The following is a 17,793-nucleotide window of genomic DNA, read 5'->3' as shown; positions in this document are numbered from 1 at the left end:
AGGGTTTAATATCATCATCATCATCATCATCATCACCCATGATTTACACTCTGAGTGAGGAGTGAGCTGGAGCACCTCCTCGTAGCCTGGAAACTAGAGTGCACCTTCCTGACTCCTGCCAGGACGCTGCATTTACAGCATTAACCTGGTCTTCACAGTGGGCTTAGACCTGCTTCCAGCTATCAGTGTCCTGCTTCTTGGCACCATTATTTTATGGCCAGTCACATCAATCACTGCTGGTCAAACAAAAGTGCCAGTAGAAAGAAGTTCATTCTTCCCCTGGGCTGGCTGTTGAGGACAGACATGAGAGTGGTGAACTCTGGCCCTGACCCAGACAAAAGTGTGCAGGGGGAGGTGAGAGTCAAGGAGCTGGGCACGGGCCCACCCCATCGTGGGTATGTCACCCAGCCCTGACCTGCAACACTGCATGTCATCTGTGTGCCTCAGAGCTCCCTGGCCTCCTGGGTCCCCAGCCAGTCACACAGGTCCCTTTCCTCCTAAGCCCTCAACCCTCCATCCTAGATGTCTTTGTTCTCACAGATCAATTTCTCCCAGAATATGCTCACCTCTGGCTGTCCCCATTCCCTGGAGGATCCCACCTGGGACAGCACTGCAGTGTGGCTTAAAACCACCTTGTTTAAGACATCAGTCCCAGGTTATGAGTGACACAATAAATCACTGAGCTAAACCAGTTTATTTAAAGACAAAGTTCAGTTCTTACTCTTTTTTGGAGTAAGTGAGTTTTTGTGTGGAGGATTTGGGTGAGCAGCAAAGAACAGCTGGCTCACCATAGCTCCAGGGGGAAGTTCCTCTGTGTGGGAAATTCAGGTCTAAAGCACGAGTCCATACAGTGACTATGTTACAGAGCAGAAAGCAAAATTTAAAAATTACCTAAAATTCAGATCTCTTTTGCTCCACCCAGCTATCAGCTCTATTCATGCTGCTGAGGCCCTATAATGCACTATAGTCTTTCATCCTATGTTTAAAAAGGGCCCTTTTGGCTTAAATAAACCTTCAGATGTAGCTTTTCGGAGGGGATTTTGAGCAATGAAGGGACTTGGAGGGAGAAACATCCTGCTTTGCTTCATTCTGGGGAGAAAAGGCCTCTTCTCAGAGCAGGAGAAATTATAAAATGGAAAAAATTAAATGAAATTATGAAATTTTATCCCAAAAAACTGGGTAAGAAGGGGGGAACTGGGCAAACTGGGGACACATGAAAAACTTAAGCCTTCCCTCCCCCCCAAGCAGCACACACAGGTTAATTCTGGAAGGGTGCAGGGATATTTTTGGAGCTGTTTCTTCCCTATGTCCACTGCTAGTGCTGAAAACAGCAAGTCTTATTTTCACTTAAGAGGGGACAGTCTTCTCAAAAACAAAGGGTTTGGGGGTTTATCAACCCCCAACAAAAACAAAGGGGTTGGGGAGCACTTTCTCCTCAAGGCAGCAGTACAGAGGCCACCATTTCTTTACCAAGTTCCTCCCTAACTTGGGGATTTCTTCCCTGTGGGCATTGTTTCGAGGTGGAAAATCCCCATCTCCCACCATGCTAGCTGCTCCCTTTGCTCCATTTTGGGCCTTCTTGGGGAGAAGGCCCAAAATGGAGCAAACATACCCCAAACCAGAGGATTAAAAACACAGAACCCCCCGGTTGCCTGGAGCTGTATTTTCTGCCTTCTGGACGCAACAAGCTGCTGATTTTAAAAATTGCCCTTTGATCTCCATTTTCATAAGCACCCATCAACACCAACAAATTATTTACAGTTGATAAAAAGCTGAACAGTTGTAAACCCATTCCCAAAATCCACCTCTTTCCGCTTACAATGGGCCTCAATGAGGAGCAGGAGAAGATTAACGCCCCTACCATGGTGGAGGGCCTGCAGTCCTCACTCAGGTTTGCCCCTCCATGCCTGCTGCACTTCCCTTGGATGCACAGTTCCCACTCGGTCTGATCCTGTGGGGTTAGTGGAACAGGAGCAGCATGGAGAGAAGCAGGAGGCAATGGCTGAAACTTCCCCCGGGAATGTTCATCTTGAAGCCCCAAATCCCCACAAAATGCACCCTGGGCTCCAGCTTTGCGGAAAAAAACTTTGACTCCTGTGGGAAAAAAACCCCTTCAGCTACTCCCCACAGCCTCTGTCATACCAGTATGAGGTGTGTCTGTCACTCAGGAGGGTTTTGGGGTCCAAGGGTCCATGTGGGAAGGCTGCAAGGTGCATCTGCTGGCTCTGCTCAAGGAGTGGGGGCTGTGCACCCTCCACACCCAGCCATCTGCCCTCCCATCTGTGACAGGATGCTGTTGAGCTGCCCTTGAGCAAAAAGAGGCTGAATTCCTCACCACCCCAGTGCCAGAGAGCCAGCTGTAGGGCTATTGAGCTACACAATAAGGCAGGGGTTTCTGTTGTTTATTTTTTGTATGGACTTTCAAATTAAATATCCATAAAGCTTTTCAGATGAAAAGTGGATGGAGTGCTGGAAGCTCATCTGTTGGAGCAGGATGCTGCAAAGAAGTGCTTTGCTTTACACATCACTGGACCTTGTCTTTCAAGGAAAGACCAACCTCACCATGAGCCAAACAGGGAAAAAAACTAATTATACAACTGAGCAGGGCTGTAATGTGGGTTTTGCTGTGACCTGTGTTTTGTCAGGGTCCTTGTCTAAAATTCAGGTCCCAAAGATAAAAGTCACTGCCTTTCCTGGTAGTTTCTCCTCTTCCTCAGACCAAGGTGAAGAGTGCATGTGGATGGGGAGGCAATTCTGGCAGCAAAGGAGTGACTGGGTCTCCAAGAGGCAGAGACCTGCCCAGTCTTGTCTGGGCTTGCTGATAACAGCACTTTATTACGTGGTTGAGCCCTAACAACAAGTTTCTGCTGCTTCAAGATACTGTTTCATTTAGTTTTGTTCCCCTTCTATTCACTCGTAGGCAGTGAAATGGGGGATGAAATTCTGTCTGTGGCCTCTACCCCTGTTTACATCCTGGCAGTGAATACAAAGCCCTGAAAAGGCCCAATCCTGAGTGATCTTCAGAGACATGAAACATGGTTTTAACCCACTTCCTCTAAATTCTCTACAAATCCTAAGCAGAAAGTTTCCACTTGCAAAACCTTATTATGAGACATCTAGCAGCACCAGCAAAGCCCATTTTCTTCCTCAAGATGAGTTTTTACAAATCTTTTAGGGGCATTCTCCCTGTTTTTCTGGGCTATGCTTCCACCGACAAACAGCTGAGGAACTAAAAATACCTCTGTTCTCCCAGTGAGAAGCAAAAGAGTGAAATATGATTGTTAAATTTGGTATTATAAGGAAAATTAAATGGGGTGGGGGGGCAGGGAGTGGGGCTGTTTGTTGTTGAGTGGAGTGTTTGCTGGGGTGGTGGAAGTGTTTGCACTTGGGAGGTTCATTGTGGATTTTTGGGGAACTCAGGGGCAGAGAGTGAGCAAAACTGGCCCCTCGCCCAGCCAGAGCAGTGGCCAGAGTCATTCACCTGTGAAAGTGGATGGGGGAAAGGCAAAGGCTTCAGTCTGACCATCAGCATCATGAAACCCACCCGCCCTCCACAGTGGTCTGGGCATGATGCTCGTGCAGGTGCTGCAGACGAGGACTCCACGGTGGTGACAGAAGAGAGCAAGGGGACATTGGTACCTGTGGCACAGATCCTGCACTGGCAGCAGGGCCAGCTCCTGCCCGGCTGCCACCACACTGACCAGCTGCTGGTTGGGGCACAAGCCACTGATGCCTTCTGAAGGCCAACCTAGAACAGAGGCTAGACGGAGTTGAAGAATAAAGTAGCTATTTTTTAAAAGGCCTCAATGGATACACCTCGGGCAGCACAAGAGCCCAGCCAGGGCTACATCCGAGATGAACCCCAAAAGAGTCACAAAATGGATGACCAGTCATGAGATCGTTCACTTTCACGAGTTCTGCTCCATTAGCATATTGGAGTTAATTGTCCAATTACAGCTTTAGGTTTGGAAGTCCCATCCTTCTTTTCCTCTCTTCGGTCCATCATTGTTTATGCTCTTAGGTTGAGATTTGGATCAGTTGTCCTTGGTCCCCAGATAGAGAAGGAATTGTTTGGTCCACCTACTCTGTGAAGAGAGCTTACTGTCCCTTAATGTGAAGCTCAGAACTACACACTAAAGCAGTACAGAACCTGAAAAATATAAAAGCTAAAACCTGAGGCATCACCACCGAGCGGGAATGGCACCCGGCACTGCGGGCACGGAGCGCCGCCCGTCGCGCACCGCGACAGGCAGCGCCGGCAGAAATTGTGGCCGCAGCTCAGGACCATGACAGGATCCTGGAAGAAATCCAAGCAGACAGCGCAGGTGGTTTCCTCCTGGAGCTATGTGATGGCGTTTCCCGCGGCTGTGGGTGTTTACAGGACGCCCTCGGGGAGGCGCGCACGGAAAGCGCCCCGGCCCGGGCGCTCCCGGAGGCGAAGGCGGCAGCGGGCCGGGACGCTGGTGCCGGCGTCCGGAGCCTCCCCAGCAAAGGCAGCCCCCGGCGGGTCCGACATTCCCACTGCCTCAGTCACGGAACAGCCCCTCGTGCCGGCGCCGGCGGTGATTTACAGACAGAAGGGAAGGCAGGCAGCGGCAGCTGGGGCCTAGGAGGGACGAGTTATTTGCAAGGCGAATTCTCACCCCTCCGGCTGCACTGGGGACAGCAGAGTGAGGCCAGAAGGGGGCTCCAGGAGACAAGGATTAAAGCAGGAAAACCAGGAATGTGGCGAGTGAGCAGAGCTCCCTGGAGCTCATGTGGACAGCAGCTTGGAGCGGGAGGGTTAAAGTGAAATAAAGACCCACCGTTGTGTGTATTTTAACTATAATAACGTTAACGGGAGTTTCAGTATACTATATCTCATTTTAATATAAGACTATATATATATGTTTAAATATAATTGCAAATTTCATTATAGAGCTATAAAAATAATAAGAAACACATAATGCTTAAAATACTAATCAGGATTTATAGTTATGAATAACGTAGATAAAACAATAAAAGAAGTTCGATGTTCCCAAACAGTTGTAAAATCCGCTCTGCCCCAAAACTGATCAGCTTTGGCTTTTTCACGGGGGGGCGGAAATTATGAGGAAAAAAAATGCACCGGGCATTCGTAAGTCCCAAAAAACCGCCGTTTATAGCCTCTGCCTGGGGGGCTGGGGGCGCATGGAAAACTCCGCATTGTCTGATCTCGGCCAGCGGCGCTATGCGGTCCCGCCACTGACTCCTCGAGATGTGGAGCGGGACAGGGCGGGACTCCGAAAGCGAACCCAAACAAACCCGAAGATGGATGTCTCGGGGCAAAAAAAAGAGAAAGGGACCAAAATAAAACAAAAACCAACAACAACAAAAAAAAACACAACTCTTTTTTCTTTTTTTTTTTTTTTTTTTAAATTATACTTCCTTCTAAGAAACGCCCGGAAGATTCTTAATAGCAGACCAACCTAATGCTTGGTTAATTCTTAATTATTTCAAGCACTTACTGTTCTTTTCGAAGGAGAATCTCAGCCTACATAAGGATTCTGCAGCAGCAAGAGAAGTCGGGGCTGTGCTGGGTATAAATATTTTCCCAGGAATTTTCTGCCTGGGACGCGGTGGCGGGGCTACACGAAGGGGGCGGGCGAGGCGAGGCGGCGAAAAAAAGCTGCCCCTCGGGATGGCCGCTGCCTTGGATGGCAGTGGCCCAGCGGTGTGACGTGAGCTGCCCCTCGGGGTGGCCGCTGCCCCGCGCCCCAAAGAGATGTGCCGCGGGACGGGACGGGCGAGGCGGCGATACCGCAGCCGAACCGAGCCGTGCCGGTGCCGGAGTCACCAGAACAGCTGCCCCGAGGGCGAGACGGCGCTACAAGAGGCGCACGGAGCGGGTGGTGCCGTGCGAGCCGCCCTGGTCGCTGCCCAGGCTCGGGGAGCTGCACCGCGGTACGGGCGGCGGGCGGCAGAGGGGCCGCAGCGAGCGGGGGGCGAGATGTGAACGGAATGTATAGAGCGGGATAAAATAAACAGAATTAAAGAGCTGCAGCAGGGGATGGCCACTGAGAGCTGCACCGCGGGACGGGACAGGCGCGGTCCCGCGGGAGTCGCCGCTTATCGTGTGAGGGCAGCCGGGTGACGACAGAGCCGCGGGAGCCGCTTCCAGCGGCGGGGAGGAGCGGGACGTGCTGCTCTCCGTCAGGGCCGTATAGTTTAGGCCCCGGGACAGGTCTGCCACTCCGCACGCGAGAACTGGGGCCCGTGTATGCCCTTCACTCGCCCGCTCCTTTCTCCCTGGCCCAGTGGAACCAAAAAGTACCTTAGAATCTAGCCTATGTGCACACACACGCACACACACGCACACAAACGCACACGTGCATGCACAAAAGGAAAATCGGGGGTAGTTTTTTTTTTTGTTTTTTTTTTTTCTTTAATTCATGACCTACATGGTGAGCAGCAACACAAAATTGGTTACTAATTACAGCAGCTGGGAGGGGAGCTTTTCATAAAACCATTTGTCTCCCTAGGAGGATGGGCACCTAGGGTGAGGTTGCCCAGGTGGCATCTTGCAGAGTCCATCTACTGTGTCCACGTCCTGCATCTCCTGGCAATGACCCTCTGAAAGCTACTAGCAGCTCCCGGCCTCAGCAGGGCTCTCTGGCCTCATCCTGCTCCTCCTCCTCATCCCACCGCACACTTTTTCTCTCTGCCAAAAACTGTGGGAGAGGAGTCATGACAGTCTCCAGCGTTGTCTTTGCTGTGGGGAGACCCACGGGGGGATCTGTGTCTGGGAGGAGGGAGGAAGGTGGGGAGTGAGCAGGTGCAGAGCCTGCTGCTGCCCTTCCCTTGGACTAGCTCTTCTTCCTCCTGAAATGCTTCTGATTTCTCCCCAGATAACTAAATTATTCCAAAATGCAACTGAATTCCTCCCAAAATAACTCTGAATTCCTTCCCCCAATATAGCCAAATATCTGAATTTTCTGAATATCTGAATTATTCCAAATACCTCTGCATTCCTCCCCAAAGCCACTGAATTCTCCTAATATATCTAATTTCCACCCAAATACCTCTGAACTTCTCCAGGGCCTCCCACAGAGCATCGCTTTGGTGGCAGAAGGAGCTTAGGCTCTTCTCCAGCTCCTTGAGGAGCCCCGAGGGGAGGTGGAGCCTCATTCACTCAAGTTGGGAAAAGAAATTCCAGGGACAGATGTTATGTGGTGGATGTAGCAGCCAAGCACCCCTCCGCAGCTGGAGTGATAGGGACATGAAGCAACCAGTTGCCACATATCTGCTTAGGATGCTCCCAACATCCTAAAAGGAAAAAGGGAGAAAGAAGGGAGATATCAAGACCCCATAGGCAGCAGTTTGGGACAGCTTTCGGCTAAGAAAGGCACTCACCTGGGGCAAGCACCTGGCCTTCAGCTGCCCGATGAGTCTGTGGAGCTGTGCAACCCCCTCGGCCCCCCGCAATGATTTTTCAGCGTGGGTAGTTGCAAAGGTGTTGTCCAGCTCAGCCAGCCGCCCCAGCGGCGCGCTCCTGCTCCGCCAGCAGCCGGCGCAGCCGCTCAAACTCAGCCTCAATGCGGCGCCGCTCGGCTTCACTTATCTGCTGGAGGAGACAAGAAATCCACCTGCAACCCCCAGACCTGAATTTTCAAAAGTGCTTCTGCTGAAGCCAGGGTGGCTGCAACACTGGGGCAGGGCCAGGGATGCAGCTGATTAGGGACTGTACGGTAATTACGTACTTCACCCCACGGTTCTCCTTTTCCCTCCCGTTGCCATTCCTCTCTATATTCTGTCCAAAACCGATCCAGGCCCTGAGAAGCAGGGGGGAGTGTAAATCCCATGTTAACAAATGTCCCTTTATGACTTAGTCTGGGATGAAAATGAGCAGTGCCATGACATTGATTTAAAGTGTGGATAATAAGCAGCTGCACATGGAGGTGGTGCTTGCCAAACCTGCCCAGGATCTGCACTAACCACTCCAGCTGGATGTAGGGCTCTGCGGGGCGCCAGGATGCCTCTTGGAAAGGATCCCCTGTGTTTCTTCAAGAGGGGCTTAGGGAAAAATAAATACCTAAAGACTCATTCAGACTGCTGAAGAACAGAGGGGATACCCTGTACCAGGTAGTCCTGGTTTCCCTTCTCTTCATTCACTCTCCAGTCCAGAAATTCTGCCAACACCTTCCTTAGGGATTGCAGGTGAGACTGGATTTTCTCCTGAATACACCAAAAAACAAAAAAACAAACAAGCAAAAAAAAAAAAACCACAAAAAAAAACCCAAACAAACAAACAAAAAAACCCCGAACAAAAACCCCCACCAAAAACAAACAAACAAAAACAATAACAACTAAAGCAACAAAACAACCCACAAGTGAAGCAATCAGCTTGTTTGTGTAATCCTGCCTTCAAAATCTTACATTATTTGGAGGAGGAAAGCAAATAATCCCCCTAAAAAAGCCCCTTCACTGGCTTCCCTGGAAAGCAGGGATCAACTCCAAAACTAGGAGCAGGTACTAGAACTTTGCTTTCCCAAGAAGAAATGACAATATTTTCACTTTGCACCTTTTTTTTCACAGGGAGAGAGAGGGGGAAGGCCTAATGGGTCATTGGAAGGTGATCTCACCTCACAGGTCTCATCTGGTCCTCCAAAAGTCTTCATGACCACAGCCTGTGGTGGCTCACCCATTGCCTCCTGGGCGGGTTTTGTCCCTTCAACACCAAGAGATGAAGCTCTGGCCAGTGTCAGCACAGGGGTTTTGTGTGGCTGATGTGGCCATGCTGCCCTCCTGGCAAGGAGAAAGGAGTGCTGGCGGCTGGCCATGGCACGGGGTGAAGCTGCCTGCCCTTGAACTGCCCCTGGGTGTTCCTGCGCTCAGTTCCCGGCACAAGCTGCCCCAGCTGGAAAAGCAAATGTCATCACCCAGATGCAATCTTTAAACAAATTTTATATCCACGAGTTTGTCTTATTTCCAGGCATTGCTGTCACATTCCTCACCTGGAAGCTGCTCCCATCTTTGCCTTGTTCACCTCCATCATGTGTAAGGGGCCAGAGTCAGATTTGGGGAACTAGAGGGGCAAAATTTAACCGATTTTTCCCTTGTAGTGCCGTGAAATAATGGGGTTCTTTGCAGTGCTTTAATTGTCCTCCTTTCCCTCCCCAGTGCCTGTGTTGAGAAAATAAATGGCCCTGAAATGGGGGAAAAGGGGGCAATCAGATGGTGCAGGTGTCCAAGCACGTCATGGCCCCATCTGCAGGCGAGAGATTGGAGGGCTCCTCCCTTCTTGGCTGATAAAAGCTGGCAGAAGCTGAGACAGGACTGAGCTTTGGCTGAGCCTGTGCCAGAGAGAGGAAGAAAAAAATCCCAAGAGGAAAAAACGCAGTAGAGAAGCAGCCAGTGGAAGAAAACCATCTGGAGGAACGCGAATACAGCACCAGCGACGGCAAGGAAAACACCAAGAAGGTTTGAGCAAGGGGGAAAATCCCACTGCTGATAAGAGGGTTACATCACCCTGATGTCTGGGGGGAATAGGGGATTTTGAGCCCCCTCCCCCTCCCATGAACTCAAGAAGGGAAATGATTTACCCTTGTTTTGGACTCAGGATCTTTGGTTTGGATTTAAAAGTATTTTGCAGTGGAGGGTCATGATGATTATTTACTTCTTCCTGTAACAATCCAGCCAGGGAATTTGGGTGAGAAACAGCATGGCTCCTGATTTTATCTCCATTTGCTGATTTTCTCACCTTTTTCTCACTTTTACTCATCGCCCTGCTGCTTTAATCCCCTTATCTGCAGATTTACCGAGGAAAACACATGAAAAAGAAGCAGTTTTCAACTTGGTTTGAAATGCAAACATGGTTTATTCAATCATTTTAGGGCTGTATTACTCATGCCCAGGGCCCTTTAGCACGGGCAATCCCTTGTTTGCGTGCAAAACCCCACACTGACTTCCAGAGGATGAATTTGAGGCCATTTGGTGCCAGCTCTTATCTCCCCCATACACATTTTCTCCAAGGTCAATAGCAAACTTCTCCTCTCACAAGATTTCTCTGGACGTGAGAGGTGAATGTGGCTTATCTCAATTTTAGGGAGTTTCCTTGCTCAAATAAACTTTGTCAGGTTTGATTGATGAATGGTGGAGGCAGAGATGGATTTAAGATGGATAGATTCAGCCTTCAGCCAGCATGAGGAATGGAGATTTGGGGGTATAATAACATCTACAATGGAGATGGGTTCATCACATGTGCTACTCATGTTCCCTTCATAGTCATTAGGGAATTAATTGATTTAATCCATCTCCAAGGGTCTTCCCATAAATGAACCAAGCTCTGATGCAAGAAAAAAGAATGCTATTTTCTTTAAGTACTTTGATTAAATGTAGTGGTTAAACACATTTATTTACATAGGGGCAGAAGCTGAGATAGCGATGAAGGATAATAATTGGATTTTATCCTTTCTTTCCTTGTTCTGTGCCTCCAGTCAGGAAGAGAGGACTCTGAGGGGGCAATGGCTTTCTTTCTCAAACCACGACCATGCACGTGGGACCTTGCCCTGGACTACCACACCGCCAAACAGTTTGAAGGTAATCAGAGGCAGCTAGAAAGGAGCAAAGTACCCATTCCTTGTGTTTTCTGGGCTGAGATGTTCAATGGGGTTGGAGGTTCTCCAGCTCCACTTCTGTCTCCCTAGGGCCTCCATCTCCAACCTCCACCTCTTTGCTCTTCCATCTCTAGGCTCAACTGAAGATATGTCCTCCATCTCCAACTTCCACCTCTTCACACTTACATCTCCAGCCTCACCTTTCCTCTCCCTTTCTCTTTGAAAAGTCTCCAGTGAAGGCACTTTGGGGGTGTGTGTTCTCTGGGCTTAAACTCGGCTTCTGATTCATTGTCTGTTTGGTTTTTCAGTGGATGTAACCCTGGATCCAGCCACAGTGGGTCCGGAGGTGATCCTCTCTGAGGACCTCAAAGAAGCCACCTGGGGTAGACCTCGCTGCCAGTGGCCCGAGGGTCCGGGCCGGTTCGACACAGACCCGTGCATGTTGGGCAGCGAGGGCTTCACCTCGGGCCGTCACTACTGGGAGGTGGAGGCCAATGGGCGCTTCTGGGCCGTGGGGGTGGCCCGCGAGTCAGTGCAGAGGAAAGGCCGGGTCCTCTTCAAGCCCAACACTGAAATCTGGGGCTTGCAGAAGTATGATGAGCTCTGCGTTGCCCTTACCGCTCCATCCAACACCTCTGTCCCACTCCTCAATGGGGAGATTGGGGTCTACCTGGACTATGAGGTGGGACAGGTCTCTTTCTACGCTGTCAGCAGCCGCCAGCGCATCTTCACTTTTCCTGTGGCCTCCTTCAGTGGGGAGAGGGTCTTCCCCTACTTTTGCGTTCTCCTCTCAACCATTAAATTGTCCCCCAAGGGCTGATGCCCTGGAAGGATCCTCCCGAAAGCTGGTTGCATCACAGTGGTTGGAAATGCTGGTTGATGCTCCTCAACTCTTATTTTCCAAGTCTTGGAGTCATTTCTAACTCAGTTCATTGTCCTTCATCTTAGATGTCTGGTTTGGGTTGTGCCCGGGGGTTTTGGGTCTGAGCTCAGCACGGCTCATCTTAAGTTGTTAAATTCATACAAAGCTCGTTAACAGGAGCTGGACTTCCCTGAGCTTGTTTTGAGCTAAAAACTTCATTTTTTCTCCCAAATACAGCTTCCTCTGGTGGTTCCTTTTGCTGACCTCAGTGCCTATGATTGGCTGGGCTTTCAGCACAAATTAAAAATCCTGATTTTTGCAGAATTTTTATTAATACCAGCAGCTATTCCTCATATTAAAACTGATTTTGTTATCACAAGGATGTGCTCACATCCACTGCCCCCACTCTTTTCCTCTGCTGTTCCCCTTGTTTAAGATGTATTTCCAAGTACTTAGCATGTAGATATGCTCCAAACAGAATAAATTTCTTTTTCTCTAAGAAGTAGAAGGCATCTGCATTTGGGCCATGGCCAAGTTGCCCCAAACCCAAAAAGAGCCCCCAGAGCTGCCCTGCCCCCCCCCCCCCACCCCCCCCAGATTCTCAAGAACTATCTCATGTGGATCCCCAAAGGCTGCCTTGTCCCAAAAACACCTTGTTGGCCCCTGGAAACCCCAATAACCCCTTGCCTAGGGATTTCAAAATCTTTTTGAGATTTTCTTTCATATCTCTATGGCGCACCAGAAATCTGGGAGTGAGAAGGCCTCCCTGCAGCGCCCAAGGAGCTGACACAGAGGTTTGGAGGCCGTCTCATCCTGTTGCCCTTGCCTGGGCTCTGCAGCTCATGTTTATTACAAATCCAGCTCCTCTCAGTGCTGCAGTGGGAGGAGCTGAGCCCATTGTCATCTAGGTAAGCACAGAGCCCACCACCACGGATCTGAAACCTGGAAGTACAGAGGACATAACCCATTTCAGATGGAGCAGTAGGAAAAAGGAGAAAAGTCACACATAGGCTTCCCTCAGCTTCAGTTCTCAGGCATCCTCATGGGCACCAACATGCCAAAATACATATACATATTCATTTTACAGGAATAGAACTAATTCAATATAAATATGCCAACACTGACACTGATCTATTTCTATATGAAACCCAAAGCTTTGCAAAAGAGAAACAAACGTAGAATAAAAAATCCAAACTTAGGATTTTCTCACCAAAGGCACCACTCCCATCATTTAGGTAAAAAGGGAAAACAAAGACCAGTTCCAGATGCAATGTTGCCCTTCCCAAACATTGTCCCATTGCTACCTCTGGCTGTACCTCAAGTACAAGAAGAAAAGCACATTTTGCGGCTGAGGAAACACCATCAACAACTTAATAATGAAAAACATGGACTCACAGGTGGGATAGAGGTGAGCTGTTCACCCATTGCCATGGCTGCTCCTCATTCTCCCGCAAAAGGCCAATCCAATGCTCTGAGATGCCTTTGTATCTCATCACAAAGCTCTGAAAGGGAGGAAAAGGAAAGATTTTTACGTTCTTTCAATCAAAACCCTCAATTTTACCAGTTACTAATGCTGCTTTAGGGCTTCTTTGGGACTTGAACATTTCAATCTGCTACCAAAAAGTGTCATCTAGAAACAGGGGTTTACCCCTACAGTCCTTGCAGCAGTTGGCTTTGGTGAGGAATTTGAAGAGATCCATGATGACATACCCTCAAGGCCTTTTCCCCAGATTCTCACCCCAAATCTTCAAAAAATATCCTGGAAGAGCAGTCAAAGAAACCAATAGTTTTCAAATACAGTGCTTTTGGGTTTTTTCCCCCATGCTGAGCAGGTCCTCATGTCTCCTTACCAAGTCCTCTGTGCTATCCAGCATGGCCAAGGAAGCACCAAGTGCCGAGCAGTTCTCCTGGCCAGATGTCCAGTTCCCCTCAGCCTCAGAAAAATAGTAGCATTTTCCTCTGTACCTGATCCAGTCAAAGGGGCACTGAAGACAAGGCTGGGCATGAGGCTGAAAAGCTTGCACTGTCATTAGAAATAGAACAATGTTAATGAGCAGCACCTTCCCCTTGCCTCTCTGGGGTGGGGAGATCATCCTCCACCCCACGGCTTCTGAAAGTCTTAAATCTGCCCCAACTGTAGGCAAAGAGAAAAATTAAGATACCAGGAGAAATCCTGTGAGAAAATAAGCTCAAATCATGGTCCAGCTTGTCGTGTTGGACAAGAAATACAGGTGCTGCACCTTCAAAGAGGGACACAATGTGGTAGACTTCAAAAACCCACATTTTAAAGCAGAGTAGCCTATCAGAGTAGCCTATCAGTAGCCTATCAGAGTAGCCCTATCCCTAAACCTGCCCTTGGGTGTTGTTCTCTGTCATTAATGCAAAAGTAGTGAAATGACAGGAAAAAAAGTCCTCTCATTCCTGCAGACTTTTTGACTTGGTGGGACTCATGCCATCCCCTCCAGGCCCCTTCTTCTCTGTACACAATACTTCTGTGTGACTGTACTCCTGACTTCCTGTTGATTTTCGGAGGGTTTCTAGATTACGTCAGCTCCCACACCATGGGGATGGGTTTGTTCTTCTGTAGAAAGACTGCTCTGAAACATCCTTCTCCCAGAGAAGCTTGGGTGGGCTTTGTCTTCCCCAGGAACATGGAAATAAATCTGTCACAAATGCAACAACCCAAAACATCTCAGAGATGTTACCTGTGAGACTAAAACTTCGACACTCACCTGCAAAAGCGATGGCTGTGATGAAGAGAGCTGTGAAAAGCACAGCCAGCATCACCTGGCAGGCGACACGTGCCTCTGGCTTCATCTCCATGCTGTGACCTGCAGGAGAACAGACCTTCAGTGCCTCTGCGAGGGCTCCCAGGGCAGCAGCACGCTACAGGCCATGCCAAGGTGATCAGGGGATGATCAGTGGTTGGTCTCGTGCCAATGCCAGCGGACTTGGTGTCATTTTGGGTGAGAAACACCAAATATTCTTCTTCACATGGAACAAAAGTGGCTATTTTTTATTTATGGGAACTCTTGGGGAGCAGTTTCCTCCCCACCTCCAGATGCAAACTCATGAAATGTACCATAATTAAAAATTTGCTTTAATTTCTGTGGATTTACCTCATTATTAAAGTTCAGTGGAGTTTTTTTCTCCACCTAAACTAAGACACTTTGGGTCATGGTGCCTCCATTTCTGTATCTTGTGATCCAGAATACCCACCTTCCCTTCACCATGAGCAAAGAAAAATCTCTTTCCTAGGACTCTTATACAAAAAATCTTAGTGTTTTCATCTAGTAGGACTTTCCCCATTTTTTGTTTAAACTTTTTCCCTTTTCATTCCCATCATATGAACCAAATGTCATGGGAAAAACCCTCCTCTCCCCTCTTCTTCCTGGAAAAAATAATAGAAAGTAATTCAGAAGCCAAATATGCCAAATATATATTAAAAAAAAAAAGTTATTTAAAAAAAATTAAAATCAACAAATGAAAAATCAACCAACAAATGGAATATTTGTGGGGGAAAAATATGCTTAAAAGAATCAGTTACTCAAGAGCCTCAGGAAAGTTTAATGCTAAATTAGAATAACCCATCATGTCTGAAATTGGTCTGTTTAGAGCAAAAATTTTCCCTCAAGGGAAGTGCCAGAAAAAGCTTTTTCCCCCCCTACAACCTTACTTCAGCTGGGTTTCGTTCTCAAATTACAGAAGTATAAACATAAAACCCAAACCCAGTGACCCTACAGTTCATTGCCCTACAGTTACCTGCCCGCTTGTTCCTTTCCATGCCCAAAAATCCAGAATAAACTCTTATTTCCTCCATTCTCAGGGTTCCACCTCTACAGGTGTTCTTGCCTCACCTGCCAAGCAAAGTTTCATCTATCAGAAATGTCACAAAGGCTCTCCATGCTCAATTAAAATTTTCTCACAATTTAAAATTTTCTCCCTGCACCATATTTAAACTTTTCTCCCCACCTGAAGTTTTCCCACACAATTAAAATCTTGTCCCTGCAAAAAAAAAAAAAAAAAAAAAAAAAAAAAAAAAAAAAAAAAAAATTAGGGGGACCTAATTAGTTTTATCTGCCTAATTACACTTTTCTCCCCTCAGTTAAAATTTTCTCCCTGTATGTCAAGTTTTCTCCCCACAATCACACTTTCATCCCAAATTGGTTTTCTCCACCAATTAAAATCTTAAAAATTAAAATTAAAGTCTCCTCAGGTAACATTTTCTCCCTGCAGTTAAAATTTTCTGCTGTAATTAAACTTTCCTCCCTGTAAACTTTTCTCCCCATTAAAGTTTTTCTCCCAGTTAATACCTTCTCCCCTCAATTTATATCTTCTTTTCCGTTGATATTTTCTCTCCAAAATTAAGGTTTTCTCAACTAAATTAAATTTTTCTCTCCTAAATTAAAGTTTTCTCCTCCCATTTAACATAATTTTCCCCTATTAAAATCCCCTAAATTAAAATTTTCTCCTGCAATTAAAAACTTCTTCCTGCAATTGAAATTCTCTCTTCCAGTCAAAATTCAAGACCACCTCTCCTCAGTCCCCAGGCCCATCCCAAACTCTCTCACCTGTGTCTGCTCTGTGGGAACAAGCCCAGTGCTGAGGCACAACCTGCTCCTGTGAAGAGAAACAAAGTATTTTAAAAAGAATGTTGTTTTGGTTTATTTTATTGTGTTCTTAGGGATTTTCCTGTGCCTCCTCAAGGGCAATGAAGAAGGGGCTGCCTGCCCAGGGCCACCTGCCCACCCACAGAACCAGGAGTTCCCCTCCAGCTCCACCCAACAACACTTCACCTTCTTTTCCAGCATTTCCGGAATATTTTTCTCAGCTAGGGAGATGGACAGTCCAAGAATGCTTTTTTTAGTGTGCAGTAGGAGGAAACACTGCTGGAGATCACTCTGTTCCAGGATGTCAGGGCACCCCAGAACAGCTTTCAGGGATTCTACAAGGGAGAAGTAGAGTTCCCTTCAGCCCATTTTATAAGGTTTTTTACTATAAAAATAAAAAATTTAAAAATATAAGTTTTCTTGCAATTAAGCTACCCAGCTGCAGGTTTTACCCTAAAACCTAATTTATTTTGTATTGTTTAGGGGTTTTTTGTAGTCACTGGTCACACACCACTGGAGCATCTGTCTTTGCAGAGGGCAGGAAGGCTGGCTGATAGCAGCTCACCACAAAAACTTTCTGGGACAAAGAAAAGGCTGAGGGGGGAAAAGAAACTAAAAATAAACAGGAGACAATAAAAAATAAAAATAAAAAATGCATAAACACAAATTTAAAATAAAAGTATTTTTTTACTTTAACTAAAGACTTTAAAATAATTAAAAAAAAAAAAAAAAAGTAGTGCTTTTCCTACTGGGGCCTTTGGGTTTATCATCTTATTTACCCTATTTCTGGCTGCTGGTAGGTATGGAGACAAATTTCTGCATTTTACTTGCTTTATTTTTTTGGGTGTCTGAGGAAAAAAACATCATTTTTACCTCTGCAAAAAGGTGTTGCATTGGGATATTGTGGCACTGATTAAAACCTGGGATTAACACCAAAAAACCTTAAGAAAAGAGAGGGAAAAAGGTTACTGTAGGCTGGAAATTGGTGGTTGTTCCATGCAGCAGTCAAAGAGTCCCAAACCTGGAGGAAACATAGGTCTAGAGGGTGGAAAATGATACATCAGGAGTGGGAGGATGGGTTGGGCTTGCAGGTGAAAAAGTCAAAATATAATAAAGTAACAAAATCATTAGCAGCCAGCAGGAAATCCAGATTCTTACCTCACCCTGGGCAGGAGCTAGGCAACCCTTGACCACATTGGATCTCTTTGCCCTAGGATAAAACAGAGGCCAAAATATTATGTCAATGCCAGCAGAATAAGTCACACAGAGCAAAAGGCATTTCAAGTCACTCCCAGCCCATATTTTGGGGAAGAAACACCACATGTCACCTGTCTCCTCCCCACCTGCCTGTGGTCACACTGATCCACCTCCTCACTGTCAAAAACCTTATTTAAAGCCTTTTTGAAAAGATTATTTATTAATTCTTCTTTCACAGACATTTACTGCAACCACCAAACTCAGAGATGTTTCTACACCTCCAGGTGTTCCTGGCTGCAGGACACCCATTCCCTCTTCCCCAACTTCCATTTACAAGGGAAGGGTGTAGAATACATACATACATACTTTTATATTTATATATATATATATATATATATATATATATATATATATATATATATATGTACATATGAGCAAACTAAAAAGCAGATAAAAGCCCCAGCCAATACCATTTCCTGGAGCCAGATGCAGATGTGAGTGCGTAGTTCACAAGGCAAGGGGTTGTCCAAGGACAGTGTCACTTTTGGGC

At 47.1% G+C, this 17,793-nt stretch overlaps 2 protein-coding genes and 1 long non-coding RNA gene across 7 annotated transcripts; 1 reads left to right on the top strand and 2 right to left on the bottom strand.

Annotated features, from left to right (window-relative positions):
- Positions 1–6,377: 6,377 nt before the first annotated feature.
- Positions 6,378–9,185, bottom strand: LOC132341974 (uncharacterized). Of its 2 annotated transcripts, XR_009490364.1 has the most exons (5): positions 8,973–9,185; positions 7,719–8,875; positions 7,372–7,579; positions 7,041–7,284; positions 6,378–6,760 (listed from the first exon to the last, which is right to left on the bottom strand). It is a non-coding gene; the product is annotated as an uncharacterized LOC132341974 (long non-coding RNA). The 2 variants fall into 2 exon arrangements; XR_009490363.1 differs by having other exon boundaries at positions 7,372–8,875.
- Positions 9,186–9,406: 221 nt separating this feature from the next.
- On the top strand, positions 9,407–11,938 carry LOC132341973 (butyrophilin subfamily 1 member A1-like). Its single transcript, XM_059874149.1, has 3 exons — positions 9,407–9,438; positions 10,455–10,557; positions 10,883–11,938. The coding sequence occupies exons 2-3, from the start codon at positions 10,482–10,484 to the stop codon at positions 11,392–11,394; spliced, it is 588 nt and encodes a 195-aa protein (XP_059730132.1). The 5' UTR covers positions 9,407–9,438; positions 10,455–10,481; the 3' UTR covers positions 11,395–11,938.
- On the bottom strand, positions 9,812–17,793 carry LOC132341972 (C-type lectin domain family 2 member B-like). Of its 4 annotated transcripts, XM_059874146.1 has the most exons (9): positions 17,714–17,793; positions 17,205–17,256; positions 16,008–16,056; positions 15,409–15,441; positions 15,199–15,293; positions 14,169–14,267; positions 13,287–13,459; positions 12,832–12,938; positions 9,812–12,378 (listed from the first exon to the last, which is right to left on the bottom strand). In XM_059874146.1, the coding sequence occupies exons 5-9, from the start codon at positions 15,254–15,256 to the stop codon at positions 12,165–12,167; spliced, it is 651 nt and encodes a 216-aa protein (XP_059730129.1). In that variant the 5' UTR covers positions 15,257–15,293; positions 15,409–15,441; positions 16,008–16,056; positions 17,205–17,256; positions 17,714–17,793; the 3' UTR covers positions 9,812–12,164. The 4 variants fall into 4 exon arrangements, with proteins under 4 accessions (XP_059730129.1, XP_059730130.1, XP_059730128.1 ...); XM_059874147.1 differs by lacking the exon at positions 15,409–15,441; XM_059874145.1 differs by lacking the exons at positions 17,205–17,256; positions 17,714–17,793 and adding an exon at positions 16,233–16,386.

This window comes from Haemorhous mexicanus, chromosome Z (genome assembly GCF_027477595.1).
Source record: "Haemorhous mexicanus isolate bHaeMex1 chromosome Z, bHaeMex1.pri, whole genome shotgun sequence".
NCBI lineage: Eukaryota > Metazoa > Chordata > Aves > Passeriformes > Fringillidae > Haemorhous > Haemorhous mexicanus.
Note: the sequence above shows the minus strand (reverse complement) of the source record. Positions and strands in the feature narration are given on the sequence as shown.

What these genes read in the sequence shown, in the direction of transcription:
- LOC132341973 (XM_059874149.1), top strand. Translation starts at nt 10,482, where the DNA reads ATGGCTTTCTTTCTCAAACCACGACCATGCACGTGGGACCTTGCCCTG. An exon ending in CACCGCCAAACAGTTTGAAG is followed by an intron (nt 10,558 to 10,882) that starts GTAATCAGAGGC and finishes TTGGTTTTTCAG; the next exon opens with TGGATGTAACCCTGGATCCA.
- LOC132341972 (XM_059874146.1), bottom strand. Translation starts at nt 15,256, where the DNA reads ATGGAGGAAATAAGAGTTTATTCTGGATTTTTGGGCATGGAAAGGAAC. An exon ending in GGAAAGGAACAAGCGGGCAG is followed by an intron (nt 14,268 to 15,198) that starts GTAACTGTAGGG and finishes GTTCTCCTGCAG; the next exon opens with GTCACAGCATGGAGATGAAG. An exon ending in CACAGCCATCGCTTTTGCAG is followed by an intron (nt 13,460 to 14,168) that starts GTGAGTGTCGAA and finishes TTCTAATGACAG; the next exon opens with TGCAAGCTTTTCAGCCTCAT.